The sequence below is a fragment of the Onychostruthus taczanowskii genome, unplaced genomic scaffold, assembly GCF_017590055.1.
Source record: "Onychostruthus taczanowskii isolate IOZ18803 unplaced genomic scaffold, ASM1759005v1 scaffold20, whole genome shotgun sequence".
Classification (NCBI taxonomy): Eukaryota; Metazoa; Chordata; class Aves; order Passeriformes; family Passeridae; genus Onychostruthus; species Onychostruthus taczanowskii.
Window position 1 is genome coordinate 4,154,059 of NW_024499240.1, and position 24,954 is coordinate 4,179,012.

At 42.2% G+C, this 24,954-nt stretch overlaps 1 protein-coding gene across 2 annotated transcripts; it reads left to right on the plus strand.

Annotated features, from left to right (window-relative positions):
• The first annotated feature begins 7,899 nt into the window (after positions 1 to 7,899).
• GORASP2 (golgi reassembly stacking protein 2) lies at positions 7,900 to 23,456 on the plus strand. 2 transcript variants are annotated; one of them, XM_041403648.1, is made up of 10 exons: positions 7,900 to 8,038; positions 16,248 to 16,328; positions 17,049 to 17,252; positions 17,726 to 17,812; positions 18,251 to 18,381; positions 18,975 to 19,107; positions 19,233 to 19,356; positions 19,719 to 19,790; positions 21,645 to 21,740; positions 22,411 to 23,456. In XM_041403648.1, exons 1-10 carry the CDS (start codon positions 7,976 to 7,978, stop codon positions 22,728 to 22,730), a joined length of 1,311 nt encoding a protein of 436 aa, XP_041259582.1. In that variant the 5' UTR covers positions 7,900 to 7,975; the 3' UTR covers positions 22,731 to 23,456. The 2 variants fall into 2 exon arrangements, with proteins under 2 accessions (XP_041259582.1, XP_041259583.1); XM_041403649.1 differs by having other exon boundaries at positions 19,233 to 19,338.
• Positions 23,457 to 24,954: the final 1,498 nt, after the last annotated feature.

A 24,954-nucleotide genomic window follows, 5' to 3' on the forward strand; every position in this document is an offset into this window, starting at 1 on the left:
CTAGGCTTATAGGATCTGATTATATCCTAGGATTTTGCTGTCTTAATCAATTTTATTTGCTCCCTCCAGCAAGAGCTCATTAAGAGAATGGTCATCTGGCTTTAACAAACTCCACCTACAGAATAATTCTACCCAGTAGTATTCTTCCTAGGATTTTAAGGCCATTATTTGAGGATTGCCACTCCCATGGCATGTATTACATTACTAGTTTGATTTATTGTATTCAAGCTCCCAAATCTAATCTAAAAATAAATAATGTTCACAAGGAGAGGCCTCCTGCTTTTTCAGGGATGTGATAAATACCAGCAGAAGCTCAAAAAATACATTTCCTTGTTGTGGAAGATAGAATCCTTCTCCTTAAAACTTGCAGGAAAAGAAGCTATCAGCTCTTGAGGCAGAAGAAAATTAATCACAAAAGACTTCTCAGGGCAAGAAAAGATAAACGACAGGGAGTTGAAGGTTGGTTTTGTTGGGGGGTTTTGTTGTTTTTTTTTTTCTGAAGGGGGAATTAAAAATAACTTAAGAAATGCATAATTGTGGAGCCTTTCATATTACATGTCAGGATGAAAACAATTCAGAAATATAACAAAGACTAAAAGGGCCTTTCCTTGAGGCTAAAGCAGACTGAGCTTTCTCTGAGCGGGCAATGTATTGTTTTCAGTAGGGCTGGAAAGAGGCTAATGGTGCTTAGTTTGTAGCTGTCCAGAAGATGGAGGAATGTGCCCTTCTGTGACTAATGAGTGCACTTAGGAGGGCTGTCAGAGAGCTGGAGCTCTGTGGGCAGGAAAGAGGAGTATTGTGAACATGTCTAGCCCTTGGGGCCAGATCATCCTTGTGTCAGAGTCCAAGTGCAGTCTTTGTCCTGTTTATCTCAAATTCCCAGTGATAATATTTGTTTTATTCCTTCTTTCTGTGAAGAAGGACCTTCTAGGACCTTTGTATGTCTTCCTCTTTTACCCTATTCACATGTCAGAGGTTAGCCAAAAGAGTAGTAGCCCAGTAAGAGCACATGTGCAGCACAAGACAGTGTTTAAAGACTGCCTGGTTTCAGAAGGCCCCTGTTCTGGACTTAGGGATGCAGGAGAAAATGACAGAGCTTCTGGGAGAGGCAACTCTGGTAACTCTGCCTTGGTACAAAGGTGGTTTCTGTTTCTCACAGCTTTTAGAACTGCTCTGTACTCTGACAACCAAACCTACTGAAGGCCAAAGCTATAAAATCAAATACTGTGGATGAAACCATCACAGGGATTTCTTTTATCCCTGATATTCAAGAACTATATTTGGCATTTCTGCTCGGTCCAATCTGTCAGGGCAGGTGTAATTTCTCTTTTTCATGTTCAATGTGTTTGCAATAACTCTGTAAAGCCTAGAGAAAAGGTCTGGACTTTTTTCCAAGAAGGACCTTTGTGTCAGGCTCAATAAGTGTAACCCTGTTCAGGACAGGACGCTTAAGGATTTAATATGTGATGCATTTTTAAATACAGGGGGGTTGTATTGTAAGACTTTCTGCAGTACTGATTTCTTCTAGAAGAGTCTTCATCAACAGCTGTTCTAATATCCCTCAGTGGACTCTGGCAGATTGGTAGTACTGTCAAGCTGTAAATTTGCTTTTCTGTCTTACTGCTCTTTTATCTTAAACTGTAAAATTTGAGTTGGGAAACTCCTAAGTAAATTTTTTGTTTTGGGGTTTTTTACGTGGACCAACATCTGTCATTAATGTTTCAGTCTGTACTTTAGATAAAGGGCTCTAGAGAAACTAGATAAAGCAAAATGTTATCTGACTTCTTAATTAATGATAAAATAATTTAAAATGCTTTATAGAACTAAAGCTGAAATAGTACACATCACTATACAAAGTACTGAGCTCCCAAGACACTGCAGAATGGATTCTGTGAGCAAAAAAATTTCTCATTTGATTTGTTGTATTTAGAAAATAGGATTTTAAACATCCTCAGTAAATAAAAAGGAGAGCAGCAGCAAATCTCTGACTACCAACAAACTCTCTTAGTATAAGCAGTTTCCAAAACTCCAGATTTTAGGCTAACCACTTGGGTCAAAAATGACTGGCAACACATGTAAGTATCATGTAATGAATTGGTTGGAAATTACTTAATTGATCCTTCATTATGAACCTTTCTTCACAACGTCCCTAGCTGCAGTACTCCCAAAGCCAGCTGCTATCTACAGCTGAATAGTAGAAGGCACATTAAGCCTCTTAAATGCTTGCATTGTGATTCCTAAATTGGGTGGCCAGAACCTTAGTCTATGCAATTGCTTCTATAATTAAGATTCTATCTGTGTTTCTATAATGAACCCTGTTTTCAGCTCAATACATTTTAAACAGACTGCATTTCTTTTTTAGCAGTGCTTTCACATACATTGTGTTATTTCCTGGTTAATAATGAAGTGCATCTTTGAAACATTCTGACATTTGTCATAAACTCTGTGCCCTCTCTTAACCATTCACCAGTGCATCTTTTACTGTGAATACATCTGTTTAAAGGTTATTCTCCTCTATTATGTGTCCTCTTCATAACACAATCTGTAAAAATTCTTAACTATGCTTCAGGCCAGATTTTGGTGGCTGATGTCTGTGTGAAATGGGACAACAAGCTAGAGTAAGGGTTCTGAGTTTAAAGTAATTATGGAGGCAACAAAGAGAGGATATTGATTTTACTAAGCTTATTCCAATATTCAGGCACACATTTTCAAAGCTTTTTAGGAGCAGAAGATGGCTATTTTTGAGCTTAATCAGTCTTAAGGTCTCAGATGAAACCCCTGCAGCAAGTAAAAACTGTATAACAAGCCATTCTGTCAGAAACCTATGGCTATAATATCTTTAATAGTCAAAGCTGTGCCATTCAGATCTGTGGGAAAAGTACTTACCAGTGTCTAACTCAGAGCTACTGGGTCTTCAGCAGCTTTGGGAAGACAGAGTTTAACTGTATTACAGCCAAGTCAATTGCTTTTACGAGTTAGAGTAATGAAGGCTTTAGGTAATTTCCTGTGTCCTATTAATAGGACCTCCACAAATTAGTTTTGCTGAGTTTCTGGTTTCTGAAACAAAAGCCTTGATTCTGGTCTCAGCTGACTTGGGGAAGAGAGCTGTAGATTACCTTTACAATTCTCTGATCCGTTGATGGCATCTGCAGTCCTTGGTGCAAATTACAGCAGCCAGAGGAACTGTTCCTGATAATAACCAGAGCATGACAACACTGACTACAGCTCTAACATGTGCCCATGCTGGGAGCTCTGGGGAAAAAGCAGAGAGCAATTCTGGCAGCTATGTGCCACAGAGCACTCCCCTCACAGAGATGTGTGTGCTCAGGCTGATCCTGAGACATTGTGGCCCTTCCCTCCCAGTGCAGAAGAGATTGCTGCGTGTTGCAATAGCACCAATGTAGAGTTTTCAGCTGAAGGCTTATGAGCTCCAGCTCCTTCCTTGCTGGATACAAGTCGCTCTTAATTGTCTCAGAGAAACTGCTTCCCCTCCCTTGTGCATTACTGTAAATCTGCCACAATGCAATGGAAATTGATAGATGTTTAGAGTGGTAAATAATGTCAAGTAGTCAAGACTAGGCTCTTGGAGTTTGGCATGGTCTTTTTGCCTTGTGGAGCACCAGGGAGAATCAGCCCTGCAGCATTCTCACTGGGAAAACTGCCTAAGAGCAATTTGTCCAGCTAGTGCCTTCTTCATTCCCTGTTTAGCTGCATAGCAACTAATGACTATGAAACCAGCTTTACAAAAGCCCCATATTACTTCTGTACTTAATTAACTTTTAGAGCATCAGACCGTAGTATTTAACCATAAACTGCTGAGTTTCAGGGTTTCTTGTTTGGTCGGAGACTCACTAATGCTTGGCTTCCTTTCAAAGTGCTTCACTGTTAATTTCTCTTAACATTCACACATGGTCTGATCTTTTCACAGCTGTTCCCAGCAGCAGGTCAAGAACAGGTTCAGTCTCACACCCCCTGACATTTGCATGTACACTGACCATTGATATCTTATTTCTCCTCAGATTGCCTCAGTTCCAAAGCACCTACTGCCCCTGGACTTCATCGTCTAAAACTATGGGGAGTGTTTGTGAGTACTCCTGCAGCCAGTGGATGGGTGTATGGCTTCTCTGTGTCAGCAGGCTTTTACCAGCCATTTGTGTGATCTAGAGCTACATTTTTTGTTTTGTACAGCTGAAGGGCCTGTGCTTTAGGTCTTTTGTTACTGTGAAGTTCTAAGTGTTGTGGGTGCACAGGCAGGTGGATGCCTCCCAAGCAGCAGCAGGCTGTTCCCCATGTGCTTGCAAAGGAGATAAAGTCTCCTTGGGAACTGCTAACGTATGAGTTGCTGTTAGACATACAACAGACTCTTTATGGCTCCTACCAAGCCCAGTCCTGCTCTGCTGGGACTGGAGTCAACAAGCAGCTATTCTGAACTGCAGTTCCTCATATCGGGCAATTCATTAAGAGCTGAAATTAATGAGGTCATGTATTGATTAGGGGATAAACTAGGAGTTATATTATGACCCATCTGCTTCTTAGTCACTGCACACTGCTTCTCTATTTCCACCTGAAACCGTAGCCTTCCTTTAGTGTTTGTGTACTGGGACAATCCCTTTTATTACTGTAGGCCTTCCCATGACTCTGGCAGTATTCACTTAATTTAATTTTAAAGGCACCCATTAATTAAAATTATTCTATTTACTGATTCTTAATAATGCCTCAGAAGCTTTTGTTGTGGTGTGCATGTCTATGTTTGAGCTTAAAACCGTTTCTGCAATAAATCATAATTTTCTGCCTGTCTTAGCCTCTAAGTGATTTGGGTCAAATAGACTGATTTGTTCACTGTAGCTCCCCTCCTGCCACACATGCCTGGGTTTCTGTCCATTTTCATTCCTGTTTGCCCAGCACCAATAATACAGAAGGGTTAAAGGAGAAGAAAAGAAAGCACAGTTGCTTTTCTTCATCCACTGCATATCCTGCTCTGCAGAAGGATGCTGGCCCCGCTGGAGGCATCTGCAGCACATCCTCTGCAAAGGTCAGCGTGGCTGCTTCATCTATTGCAAACTGGATTTTAGCCAGCAGCTGTAGCTGACAGTTTCAAGAAGGCCACTTCCCCATCCATCTTCCTCAGGCAATTGTGAGCAGTCTCCAAACTAATAATTCATCATTTGCACATGTGTGCCTTCTACTTTGTTATTTTATTAACATATTAGAAGGGCCCTGCTTTATTTATTAAATTCATTATTATTCTTATCAAATGATGACATGTTGTTAGCCAGGAAGATGCACTTGCTATCTCACAACTAATTATTCCAATTAAGTTTTCATGATTCTACCATAAAGCACAGCTCATTAACTTTAATTACTTTTGAAATGCAGCTGCTGAGATACAAATGTAAAAGAACAGGTAGGTTATATTTGTTAGTTAATTTCTGCAAATGGGGTTTATTGTCATTAGGTCTTAAGTGATACTTTCAGGCAATCTTGTTCCCTATTTCTTAGGTAAGATTTGTCTTTTTTATCTAGGAGGGTTCTAAAATTTGGTTTTTTTAGACTAGTCTTTTGCCACAGAACATTGGATCAAATTCAAATATATTTCTTCAAATAAACCTGTGTATTTCAGTTGAGCCCTTAATGGGAACTGATGGACAACTAGGTAGCATCTTTCTTTGCTGGAGTGGAACCATCCCAGCAAGGGTCACAGCACTTTGATAGAGAGCTGAGATGCTGTGGTAAGGCAGAAGTTTTTAAGGAAAAGAATTCCAGGTCTTGCTGTGATGTATGTGGCTTATGTCTCCAGGGAGGGGCCAGGTTCAGATTTCTCTGTAGGGTTGACTTGAGCGGTTGTCCCAGTTTGGCTGGCATAGAGTTAATTTTTTTCTTGGTGGATGGTTAAAACAAAACATAGCTGCCTATTTTTGAGTTCATCACATGCAGGCATGAAATGTCTACAGGCCTCCTGAGGAAGAGGGAAACAGAATTTCTTTGTTGCTGTGAAAATAAGACAAACTGACTGCTGGTGCAATGGTGCTGACTGGATCTCAGGGTGTAATGTCTGAGCAGACTCAAGGAGCTGAAATATCTGTTACCTTGCTTCACCACCAGCACCTTCAGGAAATGTGAAGGGCATTCCCCCTCTGATAGCACTTCACTCTTGCAATTGCAGTCAGAGTAGATATAATTTGTATTTCCTTTCACAAACAGCTGGATGCAATAGCTGCTGCAAATTGCCAGAGTGCTCTTCCTCAGCCCCTCAGACACCTCTCAATGGTCACAGGAGCAGAGTTCAGCCGTACAAGTGTTACTGCCAAAGACAGGGGTGCTTTTCTCCTTTAAGTTTGAATGTGGTGGGTTTGGCTTTGCTACTTACTGGGAACTGTGTAATTAGGAGATAGGTTCATAAAATCAGCACTGTGTAATTTGGCCAGTCCCAGTTTTAAGGCTGTTTACATGTTCAGAGGCGAAATGTAAGTGTGTGAAATGCTAGTATTCACATCACAGATTTTCAAATGCATATTCATCAAAGTGACAACTTTTTAATGGCAGAACACTGATACTCTTTTTGGTCCTGGTGTTGCTGGGCAGAACTATAAAGGTCTTTCTATTTTTCCAAAGTAAAATTTTAGATATTTTCTCTACAGTTTTCAATGACATGGGAAGGGGTTTCTAATAGGTATTTTGCAGTGTCTATTTTGTGGAGTCCAGAACTGGCCATGCCTGATGAGAGTGCCTGGAGAAACACTGTCTGTCTGCTCCAGTGGAAACAGCCAAGCACAGTGAGCTGGTTAAGGGTGGAAAGGGGTCGCTCATCTCCTCAGGCAGCACTTGGGTCAATCCCAAGTGAACAGAGGCTTTTAATACTAAGCAGTGAAGCACTATGATAATACAGAGGGGAGATGAGTCCAAAAGAAGTGAAGTACGCTAATCTGAATATCCTTTCCATACTCCACTAAGAATCTTTAACACTGTGTTGCAGTTCACTAATAAATAGTGTTTCTGCATCACTAAAACACCGGTGACACCAGCATTCCTTAAAGAGGCCACTTATCTGAACCTCCGCAGGATCGGAACCAGGACGCACTGGTCTGCATGGGCAAGCTGTGAAAAAGGAGCAAAGAACTGGGAGAGGGAAGATCTGAATCTGACATTCGTGGTGCTCCCTGATAGCCACCGAGTGCTCCCTGATAGTCCTCCTTCTCCGGCTGCCCCGAGGCATCCCGCTGGCTCCGGGCAGGATGTCATGGCTTCCGGGCAGGATGTCATGGCTGGCTCCGGGCAGGATGACATGGCTGGCTCCGGGCAGGATGACATTGCTGGCTCCGGGCAGGATGTCATGGCTGGCTCCGGGCAGGATGACATGGCTGGCTCCGGGCAGGATGACATTGCTGGCTCCGGGCAGGATGACATTGCTGGCTCCGGGCAGGATGACATGGCTGGCTCCGGGCAGGATGACATTGCTGGCTCCGGGCAGGATGACATGGCTGGCTCCGGGCAGGATGTCACTGCCGGCGTGGGGCGCGGCCGGCAGCCCGCGGCTCTCCCGCTCCAACAGGTCGGCAGCGAGGATCGGCCCCGTTATCGCGCTGAAGTGTGCGGTGCGTGCCTGGAACGGGTTAATTCAAAATTCGTCCCTTGGGCAGCATTTCTCGCTGCTCTGGGCCGGCGCGCCGCTCCTCCCGCTCCCGCTCCCAGACGGTTCCCGCGCTCCCGGCGCTCCCCGCAGCCCCGCCCGGCTCGGCCCCGCAGGGGCAGCGGCGCTCGGAGCTGTGGGAGTGGAGAAGGAAGCGCAGGTTGTGACCTGCCACCTTTATGCTCTGTGCACACACTCAGCACATGGCGCCGCACTGGGCCGCCAGGGGGCGGCACGGCTGCAGACCGGGGCGCGCGGCCTGGCCCCTCGCGGCCGCCGTAGGGCCCGCCCGGCGCCGGGCGGGGGCAGCGCGCGGTGCCACGTCCCCGTCGCGGCGCGTTTGCGGCCATGGGCGCCTCGCAGAGCATCGACATCCCCGGCGGCGGCACCGAGGGCTACCACGTCCTGCGGGTAAGGGCGGCGCGGCCCGGCCGGCGCCCCGGACACTCAGCCCGTGGGCGCGGGGCCTATCCCGCCGTGGGGCCGCGCTGGAGCGGCCCGGGGGCTCCCGGGGCGGCCCCGCCGCGCTCCCCGCTCGGCCCCGGGGACGCGCTTGGGCAGCGGGGCCGCCCGCGCTCCGCCGCCGCTCCTGGGAGCGCTGAGGCGCGCCGGGCCCGCGCTGCCGCTCCCGGATTGGGAAGTCTGGAGAAAGAATTGGTCCCGAATAAACAAATGCGGGGCCGGGTCGTGCCGCCAGGCTGTGCCTCCGCACGAGCAGGCCGGGGCTGGCGCGTGGGAGCGATGCCGGGTTTGGGCAGCGAAGCTCTGAGGGGAGGCGGCCCCTCCTGCAGCAGCCGCCGCTCGCAGCCCAGCCGCGGCTCCGGGCTGCGCTCAGGTGCCCCCGGGATAACGCGTCAGGCTCGTCCTGCTCGCTGCATCGTGGGCTGGGCTGGGCTGGGCTGTAGCTGCTGGCACCCGCAGCAGTGCGGGGCTGTCGGGTCACGGTGCTCACAGGGCAGCTACAACTGAGGGCTGCAACTCCACTGAAAGTACTGCTTTTCATAGGTACCCTGGTTTTGTTCACGTTGTGGCCACAAAACTTTGTTTGTGAAATACAAAATACCTTATTAGGCTGCTTTCTTGAGGTTCTGTGAACAGCCTTTTGAAAGTCCTTCCTTTTGCTTTCAGTGAACAGAATGGCTCCCCGGTCGTGCCCTGGAATCTGAGGCCGTGCTGGGGTACAGGGACCTTGCTGGAGTCAGTCCCTGCCCGCAGCACGGTGCCTTTGCCTCCCGGGCCGAGTGTGAGTGCTCTCACTCTGGGTACCCTGCTGGGCTGCTGTGCTTGCTGGAATTGGAGCCTTTTGGATAAGTTCTGTGCTACTGAGAAGCACATGCTGATGTTCTGATCAAATCCAGACATTCTGTTAAAATTAATGTATGGACTAAAGTCACAGTGGGTTTTTTCCTCCCTTTTAATATTAATGGTAAATAAAAGTCCAGCATTACTAATTTATGTTAGTCCACTTTGTCTTCTCCTTTTCCCCCACAAAAACTTTCCTGCTGCTTGGTAAAACTGGCAGACTTTTTTTTTTTTTTCCGGTTTTTAGCATAGTACAGTGTAAATTTCATTAACTTTTTACTTTGGAGACTTGTAAAACCATTATGTACTTTGCAGCTGGAGTATCAGTTACATCAGATTTATGAGTTCATACTGTTTGATTAAAGCATGTTAATAAATTGAGATTAATCTCTTTTATGAAGTAGAATCCACTCATTTTTTCTTGTAATCTTGCTTGGATCTGGCGCCTTTTGTTTTCATTTAGGCACTTTTTTGTTGTAATGTTTTTGCTATGACCCAAAATGACAGTGTTTGATTGCCAGTCTTTGTAAATGTAATTGAGAGGTGCACATTAAAGGAGTTGATTTCCAAGATGACATCCTTATTTATATTAAATGCAGGAAAGGACCTGCCTGCTGTCGTAAAAAGACTGATACCTCTGTTTTTCACTGCTTTGTCTTCTTACTGATATCCTGAGATGCCACAATAATGAGTGATTACTATCTGTCTGTGGACAGGCTTCTTAAGCTGCATCATGATCCCAGCCTAAGAGTTGTAATTTGGGATGATTTTATTGAAATGCATGTGGCACGCATCAGTGTGACTAGAATTTCTGTGTAGTTTTTCCAAGTTTGATTTTCCAGTTGCCATTCTGTAGTAAGTTTGTTACAGACAGCGTTGGGCTCACGCTGTTAGAGGAGCTCTGCAAGTGCTCTGTCTGCATGGATTGACCTTCAGCAGAGCATGGGGTCAAGCAAAACTGCTGTTTTGTTCTGATTTACTCTCAAGTACGTTTTCCTTCTGAGCTCAGTACTTTAATGAAGTAAATGGCAATGGTAGAAGGAAAACAGCAGTAGTCTTCCAGTGTTACAGATCTAATCCAAGTAAGATCAGATGTCTTTGATAACACCAAACTTCTGTAAATAATGTAAAGTGATTGTTTAAAAGATTTCATTACATGTGGGAAAATTAGAAAAATGTCAGAAAAATTTTTCAATTACTGGAAGAAATTGGGTAAGGCAGATAAATGAAAATATGTGTTAAATGGCCATGAAACAAAGAGATTACATTGTTCAGTGTGCCTGTAGGAGCCAAGCACAAGTTGCCAGAGGGATAAGCAGACTGAGACTGTGTGAGTTACAGGTTTTTTACAGTGAGACTTGTAGACTGTGCATGCTGTCTCCCCACCAAACTAGTAAAAAGTCTCTCTCTCTGCTCACTTCAGACAGGAACAGAAATACATGCAACAAGTGAACACTACTATCATTAATTTTCAATGTAAGATTTGCAGATTACTTAATTCTTTTGGCTACTTCTGCTGATATTCAGTGCAATATTGCTTTCATTGTGAGCTTTATCAGCAGTGCAGTTGGAAGGGGAATTAGGAACCCTCCAGGGCTGAGGTGCTGTCAAAGGAAAAGAATTTCATCATATGCATACTTGACAGCAGAAGTTGCTCTGGGTTGCATTGTTGGTTTCTAGACATTCAAATGTAGGTGGTTATTGTGGGTTTTTTGGGTTTTTTTTTGGTAAGGGGAGAAAAAGTTGCCAAGTGTTCTGTTGCCCAAGTCTCTTCATAAGTAGACCTAGTAATGAGTCATTTGTTTGAAGCAATTCTCCTCAAGTTTCCTTTAGCATAAGGTGTGTGGCTGATTAGACCAACTGGCTGACTCTGTGTATTACTCAGTATGTGTTTGTTTCTGCTCTTCCAAACAGAATGAAGGAACATTTTGAGTAATTTTCTTGCTCAGCAGTGTGAAACTGCTGTAGTTTGCCCAGGCTGATACAGTTTCTTCAGCTAGTAGATGACATCACAACATCCCAATGGCTGGGGGCAGAGTGGCTGGAAAGGGGCCCAGTGGAAAAGGTCCAGGGATGCTGGTTGACAGCAGCTGAACATGAGCCAGTGTGTGCCCAGGCGGCCATGGCCGGTGGCATCCTGACCTGGATCAGGAATAATGTGGCCACCAGGGACAGGAGAGTGACTGTCCTCCTGTACTGGGCAACTGGTGAGGTCACACCTCGAGTGCTGTGTCCAGTTCTGGGCCCCTCAGTACAACACAGACATTGAAGGCTCTGGACCAGATCCAAAAAAGCTCTGGAGCATAACTCCAGAGCTGTGAGGGGCAGCTGAAGGAGCAGGGGGTGTTTAGCCTGGAGAAGAGGAGCTCCGGGAAGACCTCATGGCTCTCCACAGCTCCCTGAGAGGAGGGTGCAGCAAAGTGGGGGTCAGCCTCTTCTCTTAGGTAACAAGTGAGGAAAGAGCCTCAAGTTACACCAGGAGAGATTTAGAGACTGGATTTTAGGAAAGGATGGCCAGGTATTGGAATAGGCTGCCCAGGGGAGTGGTTTAATCACCATCTCTGAAAACATTCAGAACATGTGTAGATGTGGCCTTTGGGTTAGATTTAATGCTGAACTTGACAACGCTGGGTTAGTGCTTGGCCTCGATGATCATACAGCTCTTTTTCAAACTAAATTGTTGTAAGATTCTATGTAAGAATTCTTATGTGTGAGAAATTTGTATGCTGCCATGTTACGTGGCGTTCTCCCTAAAAGGTACTGAGCAGCAGTGCCCAAAGTTTAGATTTCCCTCTCTTGTTTATGGGCTTTGGTTTCTTTTAATAGTGATATAAACGTGTTGCATGAAATGATCTTTTAAGGGAGGTTCACATTTTAAAAGCTCGAGTTAAATTCTCTGTGCTAAAATAAAAGGTTATCTACATAAATAGAATCTGTTTTCTTACTGAAAACTTACAAAGCTTTTTCTTTTGGAAACGGTGTTTCATCAAGAAATTAAATACAGGTATACAATGTAATGTATTAAAATAACTGACAAAAATCAAAGAGGTTCTAGAGCTCTAGAAGTAATTGCTTATATATGATACGTAATGAAATTTTACTGCCAGTTATGGAGTGGGTGGAAGAACTACAAAAAATCTTTCAGTATTTCTTTGCGAATAAAGTAGAATACTGGGAAGAGTTTCTTATGTGGGGAAAAAAGAAAGCCTTGGAAGTTGTGTATTTAATGCTTGAAGTTAAGCTTCTGAAAGTTTACAAACTAGTATAAGGTAGCTGGCTTTCAGAAGTGGTCAGAGCCTTCATCTGCCTCTGAAAAATGCACATTTCAGTGCCTAATTTCATTTGCAGTTGCACTGCTCTCTTGGGGCTTCAAATTGTGACCACTGTGCTGCTGAGCAGATTTCTTAAAATATGTAATGTGCCATGTGTACTGTGTAGGTATAGAATGGTAGTGTTGGGAACAGTGTTCAGCAAAGAAAAACCTTAGTGTATTTACATGGAAAGACAGGAAAGTCTTTTCAGTACTGCAAATTAAAATTGGTGTATTGACCTTGAAGCCCTTTTCCTGTTCAATTCTTGACAGTGAATTAAAAGTGAAATCAGTGTGTGATCTATGTACTCAGCAGCCCTGCTGTCATCTTGGTGAGAAACTGAAACCCTGCAGCACTGTGTGAGGTCCTTTTCTGCCCTCTGATATTCAGCATTTCATAGAGGTTTTCTTAATCTGCTCTTAAAAAGCTCTGGCATTGCATTGCTGCAGTCTCTTTGTATTTTCTGTGCCACTGTTTGTCTCTATTGATACAAAATCATGGCATTTACCCATACGGGTCTGTGACTTGCATTTCTGAAATAACAGCTGGCTTTGAGAGAATCAGGCTTCCCAGGCTGCTGGGGATGGTACCTTGCCTGCAGTAGCATCTCTTGTAAATGGTATTACTTGGTTATTTCTCAGCAATTACTCAATTACAAAGGCAAGTTACTAAATAGCTACTTGGGGCACCCAGCAAAGCTGCATAAAGCCAGATTGCTCAGGAGGCACAGAGTTTATGTACAGATCCATGGAATCATTATTATCTCCATCCTTAGTAGAGGTGGAATAATTTGTGTCCTTGTATTTTCTAAGGTCCATGTTTATCCTCTGCTGGGAGCAGAGAGCTGTATTGTGCATTTGGCACTGTGTGGTGGTGGTGAATTGAGCAGGTAGTGACTGAAAGTAAGGTGGTGTGACAAAACCAGCATGGGGTCAGTGCCATTGTTGTGCAGGGCCGAGTGTGTCACTTCTTTAAGGAGGAGACTTTCATGGGGAATGAACTCAGAATTTCTGGGTGACATTTCTGGAACTGCCAGGTGCTTTTCCATCAGTGAAGGTAGGCCAAGGAAATGGGAAACTTTGTGACAACCTGCGCACAGCAGGATGACAGAAGGCATGCGCGTACCTGCTTCTGAGGCGTGATTGGCACAACTGTAAGGGTTTGATTCCTTTCAGCTGCAGCTTCCTGGTAGTTTTTACATGCCCACTTAGAAACAAACCATGCAGAGGTGTTCAGGATTGTGATGGGTTTGGGACAAGGAGTTCAACGTCTGAAGATACTTTCTGCAAACGAATCATTTGGAACTTGTAAACTCTCCCAGTCCCTTCATCAGTCTGGGGCAGAACACAAGTTTTGAGTAAATTATTTATTCATCCCAGGTGTCAGTGAGCTTGCCATTGATGGATGCTGAACATATGTAGTTCTAGTTTATTGTATGTACTCCATCTTACTTCAAAAAGTTGCTCTATTGAATACTGGCCGCTCTTGGCTCACAGTGTTCAAGATATAATCTCTTGGAGGTCATTAGGGAGGGATATTGTCAGGATGCAGGAGCTTTGTTGTGATTTTGGTATGATTTGGTTTTTTATTTCAGAGAAGTTCATTTAGAAATGGAGGAAAATCTCTGAATGAGATGAAGTTTGGCCTTTCATAATTTCAAGGCCATGACATATATCCAGTCCCAAAAATCTGATGCGTTATGCTGGATGTACTGATTTTTAATGCTGAGGTTTAACTAACACATGTTATGTCTTTAAATCTGTTTCCCCAGAAAGTTCTGGAACCATATGCTGATTTATTTAATTTTGGTATAAAGCCTGCATGTCAGGTTCATTAAAAACACAAACTGTAAGTTCCTGTATGACCTATGCAATAGATGGTGAAATAAGAGAGAGAGGGAGAGAGGTTATTAGAGTATTTTCATGTCACTTCCCTAAACTGAGGGAAGAACAACAGCGTAAACTCCTCCTACAATCACTACTCAAACCCAGGAAAGGAGAGGATGTTTTGAATGATTTGATTACAAGAGAAACTGCAAGTCTGAGAATACCATTATGGATCATCTCTATAGGAAAGCAGTCATTTGATTCTCCTTTCACAAAACTGTTTAACCTCTCTTTGACGGGGAGGTCTCGAGTATTCAGTGTAAGTAAATGCTTCTACATTTGGGAAGAATAATTCATATAGTGAATTTTAGCCTCTCTGTGGCTTTTGTCCTAAGCTAAAATTTCTGTTTGTGGAGGCTCTCCTCAGGTAACCATACATTACTGCAAGTTTGAATATCTACAGTTAAATGAGCTCTGGAAACAGTCCACAAGTGCCAAAGCCACGTCCACAATGTGCTGGGAGTTTCTGTGCAGCTGGAACCAGGGTGTCTGCCCCATGCAGCTCAGCTTATACTTCTACCTTATTACCTGGTGCACAGTTTGGTGTCTGATCTCTGGCTGTGCTTGGTGAGAGGCATCTGGAACAGACAGGTTGTGTAAGGCAGTAGTTTGGGTCTCGTAGAGGGACTGCAGGATATTTGGGACTGGGAGATGTGGTTCCACATACTTAATACTTGGAGAGGGAGAATACCTGTACCTCAGCTGTGGGAAATTATTTCCAAGGATCCTATAGATCCTTGAAAAGAGACACTTTTACAGACACACTTCAAGTCCTAGTTAGAAATTATAAATGTGGACTTTGGGGATGTTATTGTTGCCTCAGTGATTCTTGTTACTTTGGGATGTTGTTGATTTCATACTTCTTTGCTGGTTTACAAATCTTGGACAGCAATCTGTGTGTGTGTGATGTGACTCTGGAATCACTAATTCCAGACATAGATTATGTGACTAATGTTCTAAGCTTTGGGCATCTGTTACCCACAAGTAATCTGAGTTTTTTTCCAAGCTCTGATTTTGTGAACGTGTTGGGCCGAGAGAAATAAAATTCTAGAAGAACAGTTTTATTAGTAATCAAGCACTTTTCAAATTCCATGTTAGAATATTTTGTTCTAGATAAGTCATATTAAGAAAATTCAGTTCCTGCAGAATCAGGCCAGTGTTGAACAATCAAATACATTTTTACCACTTCTGTCAGGTAGAATAATACGTAATGTAAGGAACCGCGCTGCAAAGGGTAATGGTTTTTTAGATCTTTTTGGAAGGTGATTGTAGTACACAAAAGAAAAAGGCAGTGGGTAAAATGAATCAGCTTCCACTCAGAAGAAGAGTGTACTCACCAAAAAAGCTGTAGGAAAAATCTGACAGCCATGTTTAGAGTTACTTTTCATTGTCAGCAATGCAAGCGATAGTGAAAAAATGACATTGGCAAAATGTCTCTCAGTTATTCCATTTGGAATTAAAAGCATACTTTTAGCTTCTGGGAGTAGTGTGTATCCAAAACTTGGGCCTTGTCTTAGTGGGCCTTGTCTTACTTGAGCAGCCACGGCTGCAAAATCGCGTGTCTCTTTTCCTGCAACCTGGAGGTTTATTAGTGAAATCACTGGTTGTACAGATGCCCTCTGTGTCTCAAGAATGTCACCAGTGATGTCTAATCACGAGATAACAGCCTGTGCTATTTACAGATGTGACTCTCCTATTCCTTTAGTAAGCATAAGATAAAAAGCAAGGCCTAGTGTTGGTACTACTGTGGAAAGACAGCAATTTTAACCAACCTTTTCAGAATTCATTAACCTCGTCCTTTCACTATAATCTCCTTTCTTGAAACAAATGCTTAAAACTTATCTGATGCAACTGTTAAGCACTGCTTTTCCCAGGGAGTGGCTACTCCTGTGTCATTCCTCAATTTATAAATGATAATTCTTTTGAAATATCTGTATTTTATTTTCTTAAGGGAGGGATATTTTGGTTCTATAGATTATATGATTGTATTTGAATATTTTAAAATTATATACACAAACATTAGTAGCTTCTAGAACTACAGTTGGCAAAAGCAGAAATATAATTCTAATCTATGAATTAGCTTTGGAACACTTTTACTAAATTATTGTTTAAATTTGTTAGGTACAAGAAAACTCACCTGGACATAGAGCTGGATTGGAGCCATTCTTTGATTTTATTGTGTCCATTAATGGTTCAAGATTGGTAAGTGCATTGCTATTTTATAACTGTTAATAGAAACAATGTGTTGAGAATTGGATATTTATAGGTAAAACAACTGATTTGTTTTATTTAAATGTATGTAAAATATTTCTTCTTACTTTAAAAGTGAGGAAGGCAAACTGCATCAGGAATTGATTTCCTTCACCCTGTAGGAACAGTTCTATTGCGTTTAGCTGGAGGATAAGACAGATGCTCTCTGCAGACATCTGTACCAAGGCAGAACTGCCTGCTGATTCGCCCCTCATGGTTTATGCTAGTGCCCTCCTGGTTCTGTTTGCTTCCACAAGAACTCACAAACTTCACACACACCAAACAGGTTGATGAAAAGCTGCTGTCAGAGCTGTTGGCTGGGCAGGAGGCACGGGGGGAGCTTCCAAGCAGAGCTATTGTCAAACAACAGACCATAATAGCAGTGGAAAAAACCAGCTGTGGGAAGCTCTGTGCCAGTATGCCTGGATTCAAGAAAGCCTCTGAACCAGTCGAAGTGTTTTCATTTTTGGAAAGTATGACCTGTTACTGTGAAGTCCCAGGGTTTTTCCAGAGTTGTATTGTAGAATTGGGAAGGGACTGGAAGCTTGTTACAAAGCAGCTGTTAGAACATGTTCTGGTGCAGTGTAGCACCTTTGGAATACAAGTGTTGCTGTAGAACCGGATGCTTGTTCTGTCAAACACTTACCCAAGCTCTTTTTTAAACATTTGCAGAATAAAGACAATGACACTCTCAAGGACCTGCTGAAAGCAAACGTTGAAAAACCTGTAAAAATGCTTGTGTACAGTAGCAAAACACTGGAACTGAGAGAAACATCCGTAACCCCCAGCAACATGTGGGGTGGGCAGGGCCTGCTGGGAGTGAGCATTCGCTTCTGCAGCTTTGATGGGGCTAATGAAAACGTCTGGCACGTCTTGGTACGTATGGGCTCGGAAGTATTCTCATTACTGGTGTTTCTGCCTTCCTGCTGAAAAGTAACTTGCACGGGATGTGCATGGTAACAAAGCATGAGATCAAACTGGTCCCACTGAGCAAATTGGCTTTGATTGAATTGGGGTTTGGGTAGACTTTTGAACCTTCTTTGAACGTTCTGTCAGGCTTTGAGAATTCTCTACAGATTCATTTCCCACATGGATGTATGTTTGTCACTGTATTGTCGAGTCTTGTATTTAAATGAATGGGTGTGTACAGTACTCAGAGGTACTGTATTTGGTACAACACCAGACCATATGGAAAGGGACTGCCATGGAGCCAGCGTTTCATTAGCTTGTTACTGTGTCGAAAACTTGACCAGTTTGTGTGACACAGAGCTTGTGTGAAGTGCATACCCGTCTGTTCTGCTATACCCTTACACTTACATAGTGTTTGTAACTTTCCATCCTAAAACTAGGAAGTGGAGCCAAATTCTCCTGCTGCATTAGCTGGACTTAGACCTCATAGTGACTATATCATTGGAGCAGATACTGTCATGAATGAGGTAAGTATAAAAAATAAGGTCTTTATTTTTTAAAAACTAAAACCACAATTGTACCAGGGCAGTTTGAAACATCCCTGGCTCTGTCGCTGTTCAGTGTGAATGGAAAGCAGATGCAAAGAGGAAGGAGCTCTGGCATGGTGCCTCTTCTTAAAGGCAGTCCTGGAGATAAGAACGGCTCTTAAATGTCTTCATGAGGTCAGATACAAGCTTCTGTACTCTAAAATTAATATTTTGAATAGCAGATGTCAAATCTGGGTTGTGCCACGCCTTCTGAGTTGTGCTAGCAGGACACATTTTAAAGTTGGCCTTTTGATAAAACAGCAGCACCGTGGCTGTTACCAGAGTCCATTACAGAAAGTCAGGACTAGGATGATCGATCTAATGCCAAATGATAAAGTAAGGACAAGAAAGCCCTTACTCATTTTTATCTTTTTGCAGTCTGAAGATCTCTTTTCCCTTATTGAAACACATGAAGCAAAGCCATTAAAACTTTATGTGTACAACACAGACACAGATAATTGTCGGGAAGTGGTGATTACTCCAAATTCTGCCTGGGGTGGAGAAGGCAGGTAAGGAGACAATGTGTTACAGGGAGATGGGGCAACTTTCTTACAGCACCATCCTGAAAACTGCTGGGTTTAACTTTTCCACAAAGATAAGGACAGGGTGTTGTTATATCAGAAGTGTTTCTCCTCTAATAAATTATGTATTTACTTGAAATTCAGACACACTTACTAATAAGAGGGGTGTAAATCAGTAAATTAGCTAGTGCAGAAGTGCGTAAAGTGCAATGGTTCTTTCTGCATTAAATTCCAAATAGTCATTAGCTTGTGGTATATCCTTGAAGTATTGTGAGTAGCCAGAACACAGCATTGCAAGTAAGAACTGAGAGTTCAATTTCAAGCTGTATAGCTGCTTGGTTTAAATAGTAATAAATTTTATTTTGTGCTGAGTATTTATTGCTAAAGCTACAGAATTTCCTTTCAGTGTTTTGTATTGTTTATTTCTCCATAGAAGGTGAGGCAGTGTGGGGGCAGGAGGGGAAGGTTGTACAGCATTTACCTCGAAACTTGTTGGTGTCTTGAGTTGTTCATGCATTGCTTGCTATAGTCTGTAGCTGTAAAGTCACTTACCTGACTTAAAAATCTTCATATTTTAAAAGCCTAGGATGTGGCATTGGTTATGGATATTTGCATAGGATACCTACTCGCCCATTTGAAGAGGGAAAGAAAATCTCTCTCCCAGGGCAGTTGCCTAGTGCATCTCTCAGTCCCCTCAAAGATGGTTTCACAGAGGTAAGTTGTGGTCCCTCTCCTTCGGCTTGGTAAAAATGGATGATGACGTTGATTGCTTTTCTGCCTCTCTTGGTTGATGTAGAAACAAACCCTAATGATGGAACTTTCTTTTCTCTATCAATAAGGTTCAGCTATCATCAGTTAATCCCTCAGCCACCCTCCCTCCTGGGTCAGCAGGCCTTGAGCAGAGTCTCTCAGGACTTTCTATTAGCTCACCTTCAACTACTGTAGGTAATGTTCTCAGCACAGGTTGGTATTGAAAGGAACTGACCTGAAGTGCATGGCTTTTCTGACTTTCTTGTTCTCACAGATGTTTCTAATTAATTGAATAGACAGAACTGAAGAGAGAATAAAACTTTCTCCTAAATTTTTCTCAACAAAAAAGGCTGATGTACTGGATTTGTGCCTTACTTGCTCGCAAAGTAGTTGCAAACAGCTTCTATTAAAAATACCATATGTGTTACTTAGAATACTATTTGGCTTATCAGCATTTTAATATTAAGGCTAATAGTAATACTCCTATGAGCAATTATTTATTTGTACTCCTTAGGGAAAGAAGAGGAAGTGTTGTATGCTTAAAATCAATGTTGTTTCCCTGTGTACCCCACCAGGTGTTTTACCACCACAAGTCAGTCAGTCCCTTACCTCTGTGCCACCAGTTAACCCAGCAACTACATTACCAGGTGAGTAGGTAAATTATCTTAAAACATTTCGGAAACAAAAATCTTACGGGAGCAAGGGAAGAGAGCTGCCTTTTCCACTGCTTTTTTGGGGAAGGTGTAACTTGATACAGATTATTCATTTCATGTAAGATCTCTCTCTGTGCAACCTCTACGCTGTGAAGAAAGAACTATTTTTTCTTGCAGTGTGTTCACAGCATGTCTGCAGCACAGAGGGGTGACCTGGCAACAAGAGTTACAAGTTTACCTTTTAGAGTTCCCTGCACAGTGGATGTAGTGTTCAGGATTTCTCAGGAAGGTTTTGCTTTGCTATTTGCAACATTTTAGGAAACCCATCTTAAATACTCAGCTTGATCACTATTCTAGTATAAATACAGGGCTAACAGTATAGAATTGATGTTGCAGTTACTGTTTCTGAATTATATAGGAATTTAAACTGGTATAATACAAGCAAGAGTCTTTCTACAGCATGGTTGATTCCTGATAATAATGAACATTTCAAACACTGCTATTCCAGAAGTATTCACAAGGGGTAAAATAAGGATTGTGCAGGATTTTGCTGTGGCATTGGTGTGCTGGTACAGGACTCAATTGTGCCTTCCAGGACACTGAAGGAGCTGTATTTTATGTTTTGCTTGTTACGAGACAGGTAGATAAAGATGTATCTGTTACATAAGCTCGAGGGACAGCCTCTAACCATGTGCACAAGAGCTCAGTGCATGCAAACAAGGGCAGAGAGCTCTCACAGCAGCTGTACTTGTTAGTAGTTTTCTATTTTATCTAGGAAGAAAAAGATTACTGTCCTTTTCTTCCCCAGCGCCTAATCCACCGCTTCCCTAAGCTCTGTTTATACAAGGTTTCTGTTCACCTTTTTCTCTGAAGAGGATCATGGCTTTTTTAAAAGCAAATTAGAATATTTCTTGCAATTTGCATGAATGTTCTAGTGAAATTGTTCTTACTAAATATACTGGAGGCTTAAAGTTCAAGTGAATTTGTATGAAGTTCAGCTTTTTTCAGATTAAAAAAAAAATAATTTGCATGTAGCTGACCTGAAAGCTCTTTGAATCAGATTATGTCAGCCTTCATGGCCTTCGTGGGTAGGTGAAGATCAAAATCTCTATACCCTGGCCTTGCTTTAAGACTTTCCTCCTCTCTGTCTTCATACTGTAGTAGCAACAGTTTATTTCTGAACTAGCCTTTTCTGAAATAACACATAGTACAAATAGAGCCCTTGTCCCAGAAATAAAGCTTTTCTAAAGTGGAAAATTCAGGAGCAGAAGGATGTTCCCTAGCAAACACAGTGATGGAAGGGCATGTGTCACATTCATTGTATGTTTCTCTTCTACTTTCAGTCCTTTCTGACTTTGAAAGTTCCTTTGTCTTGCCTTTTGATATACATTTTTGTGATTGACTCTAGTCATGAACTAAGCAGAAAAGACTAATAAGAGAGTGATCAATATTAGGGATCAGGGAGTACTGTCTATGTAATCATATTATTATTGTTTGCCACTCAAATTGGGAATGGAAAACTTCTGGTATAGTGCTGTGGTGAAACAACCACCTTTGTTGAAAGCTGAACTTGGAATGCAAACCTTCTAATTCTGAAATAAGATTCTGCTTTCCTCAGAAAAATCTGAAATATTTGGGATTATGTATTTGCTAGTCCAGATTTCCTGCAGTAGGTATCTGTTCTCATTGTGCAACTTAAAAGCTGAAATTCAGGTGAATTGGCATTCTTCCATGTAAAAATTATAATCAAGATTTAAAGCACATTTTAAATTATCCGCATGATCTAAGAAATAGTCAGAAAAAGACAATTTTAAGTTTTCAGCTGTAATTGTTCCACTCTTCTCTTAGGTCTGATGCCATTACCAGCAGGGCTTCCTAACCTGACTGATCTGTCCAAACTTAATTTACCTGCACCACAGATTGTTCCAGAAATGATACAGCCTGGTATGTACTTCTGCAAACTGAAACTCTGTAATTAGAGTTATCTAATTTAGACCCATTTAGGGGGGTCCTGAAAAGGGGATAAATTAAATGTTTACCTGAGATGGGGGTGGATGTTAGTGCCCAGATCTGGTAGATGAGGAATATGTCTTTAGATAAACTAATTCTATTTCTGTGTTTAGGTGTTTCATTTTTTTTATTACTCGATTTATATCTCAGAAATTGTGCCAAAAGTAAAAGTATATTATTTTTGGGTAAAAAAAATATGAAGTGTTCCCTTGTAAGATAGATGAGGGGATTGGAGCTCCCTGAACTAAATGCCAGAATTATGAACCAATATTAGATTTATAGTTTTGAATTCAGCAAAACTGCTGAAGGTGCTCATGGAGCAAGCAAAAATGTATTGGAAGCTTGTGTAGAATATGGTTTTTGTTAACTTCTTGTTTCTGACAGTTTCAGTGAAAGCCAGAAAAACCTAGTCATCAGTGCTAATGCATTAAATACCTAGTCTTCTGGGGAGGTACAAGCCACCTTGAATTTACTCTGATTCTTCAATTCTGAAACCTGAAAATTGAAAATGAGCCTGCTGAGTCAGTGCTGCACAAACACCATTTGAGCTGTCTGTGCTGTGCAGCAGCTCACTGCCTTCTTTTTTCCCCTTTTTTCTCTTCAGGTTTGCAACCCCTTCCCCCGTTGCCACCTCTGCATCTAATGGGAATAACACCTCTGTCAGTGCCACCCAAGTGTGTTCCTATGCTTCCTTTGGTCACAGAGGCATCTCCAGTGCCTACAGATTTGCTTCCCTCGATCACTCAAGCTGGAAGCTTTTCCATCAACCCTGGCACTCCTGAAAATGTAGAGGAGACCTCTGCACTCACCTTGGATAGTGCTACCCCAATCTCCAGGGCACCTATTGTTGACAGATCAAATGAATCCTCTGCAGCTAATGAAAAAACAACTGGAATCACAGATACACAAGCTTCTGAATCATAACTCCAGATCACTCTGTTGGATTGGCTTGGTATTTATTTAGCCATGGGATACATATTTGAAAAGTAAGCTATCATTAATTTCATACTAGTTTGTACTTAATCTTTAGAAGTCCTGTAAATAATATGGAAGTATAATAAAAATAAAAGGGGATTTATAAAGGGCGGGGGGGGGGGGGGGGGAGGAAGAACTTGTATGTTACCAAAAAAAAGTCAAGGTGGTAAACAGAGTTCCACTGCCAAACTCTGAGGTGTATGTTTTTAATACAGGCTGACAGCCTTACCCTGCTAGGCTTGTCCTTGCTTATAATCAGCAATTTTTGCTTCTGACAGAAATGAAGCGGGTCCTGCGTGTGACATTTACGTACCATAGTTCTTGTTCTTTGCAAGTGTCTTCTTTCTACAGTGGGGATGAGAATGTTTAGTCTGAGTTGTGAATTTTAATGCTGCAAAACTTCCACCTGAAGATATTTCTGTTAAAATTGCTGAGTGGCCTGTTAAATGATATGTTGTTATTCAGCTTGTACACAAATCTTTGTCTTTAAGCTCTTGAGAGATGCTCAAGCCATGTTTCGTGACCACTGCTGAGTTGTTTCATATACCCACTGTAAAACAGCATTTGGAAGGGAATACATGGAATGTTAAATGTAGCACACAATTTGGCACTTCATGACTACTGTAAGATGAATTAATGGATTAAGCATACATATAGCAATAAATTCCTGGAATTTTATTCTTTGTGTGACAAAATATTTTTTTTTTTAATTCTTTAAATCTCATTTAACTTCTTATCTTAGCTCTCCGGAGCACAGATCTGTGAAAGGGCCCCCCTTCCAGAGGAGTGGTTCCAAGAGGGAATGCCAGACAACCTAATGGCAGGCAGGATCAGCACTTGTGGTTAAATCCATTGCGGCAATGAGTCATTAAATCTGCCTGCATATGACTCATACTTGGCTTTTTAAATTCATATTTAGGACAAAAATTGCATATTAAGTGTAGATGATGCACTTGTAGAAACTGTTATGTGCCCTGTACTCCAGGTGATAGCATTCACTTTTGCTATTAGGTGCAGTTGATGTGGAAAACTCTTCTGTACCACTCCAGGCCTTCTGTGTTACTGAGATTTCATTTGTATGTGGTTGCTACAAGCATATGCAAACTTACCCATATCATCAGCAGGCTCGAGCTGAAGTCTGTCTCAACAGCTGTGTAATTAATTTTGGCAATGTAGCTTGCCTGAGCAGTGTTTGGAACAGTAGTTGCATCTGACTTCTGATCATAATGCTAATGTCTCAAATAATTTGTTCAAGTGGAAGCCTTATCTAATACCTGTTGTCCTGTCTTATCTTTATCACCTAAGTCTTTGTCTTTCCTCTGCCCCGCTGCTGTGCATTTCTCATCATCTGTTATGGCAAAAGCCCACATCAAAGACAGACCCCAAATACTTTTTCATACTGTAAGCAGTTTCTTTTCTCAGCTGCTTGGAGTGTGAAATCCCTCTGCCTTGCTAAGTAGGGCACTTGTTGTTTCTCAGAATGTATTTTTATTTACCTTTGTAAATCCAGTGTCGTATACCTCAGAATTAAACCTTGATATGAGAAGAAGGATGTTCCCTCTTTTCTTTCCTCTAACAGAGAAAGTATGTTGGTATCAAACTTCATTGAGCCTCACAGGTCTAACAGCCTTTCCTGCAACTTTGTTCCAACAGGCTTCCAACGCAAGAAGAGTGAAAATGTTTATCACTAACCAAATTTAGAGCAGTTGCTGATTGTGATCAGATGTTTTTAGCTAGAGTCCTCGGGTAGAAGTTTTTGTTCTTGCAGTATGGCACAGTGTTCTCTGGCATGCTTCTATGCTTTGCAACAGCAAGCTGCAAACTTTCATAGGTCTTGTGTACTTGTCTCTAGTAGCAGACAAAAGAAGATGCTTAGTCTGAAGTTTAACATTTCTGTTAGCTATTTTAAGTCCCTTGCTGCTGACTATAAATCCAGCCTTTTGACAGCTACGAGAGCAGTGGAAGTAAGGCAGTGTTACCATCAGCAATTCTGCTGAAGAAAATGTGACTTCAGATTTGGAAATGATTCAGTGGTGCAGATTTAAGCTGTAATCTCTCAGCTAAAAAGTCATAAACATTGCAAAGTTGAACATTTATTACTTAAAATGAAAACAGAGGCCTTGAAGTCATACTGTTGTACTCTGTCCCTCTTTATCGAATTCCCTCAACTTGA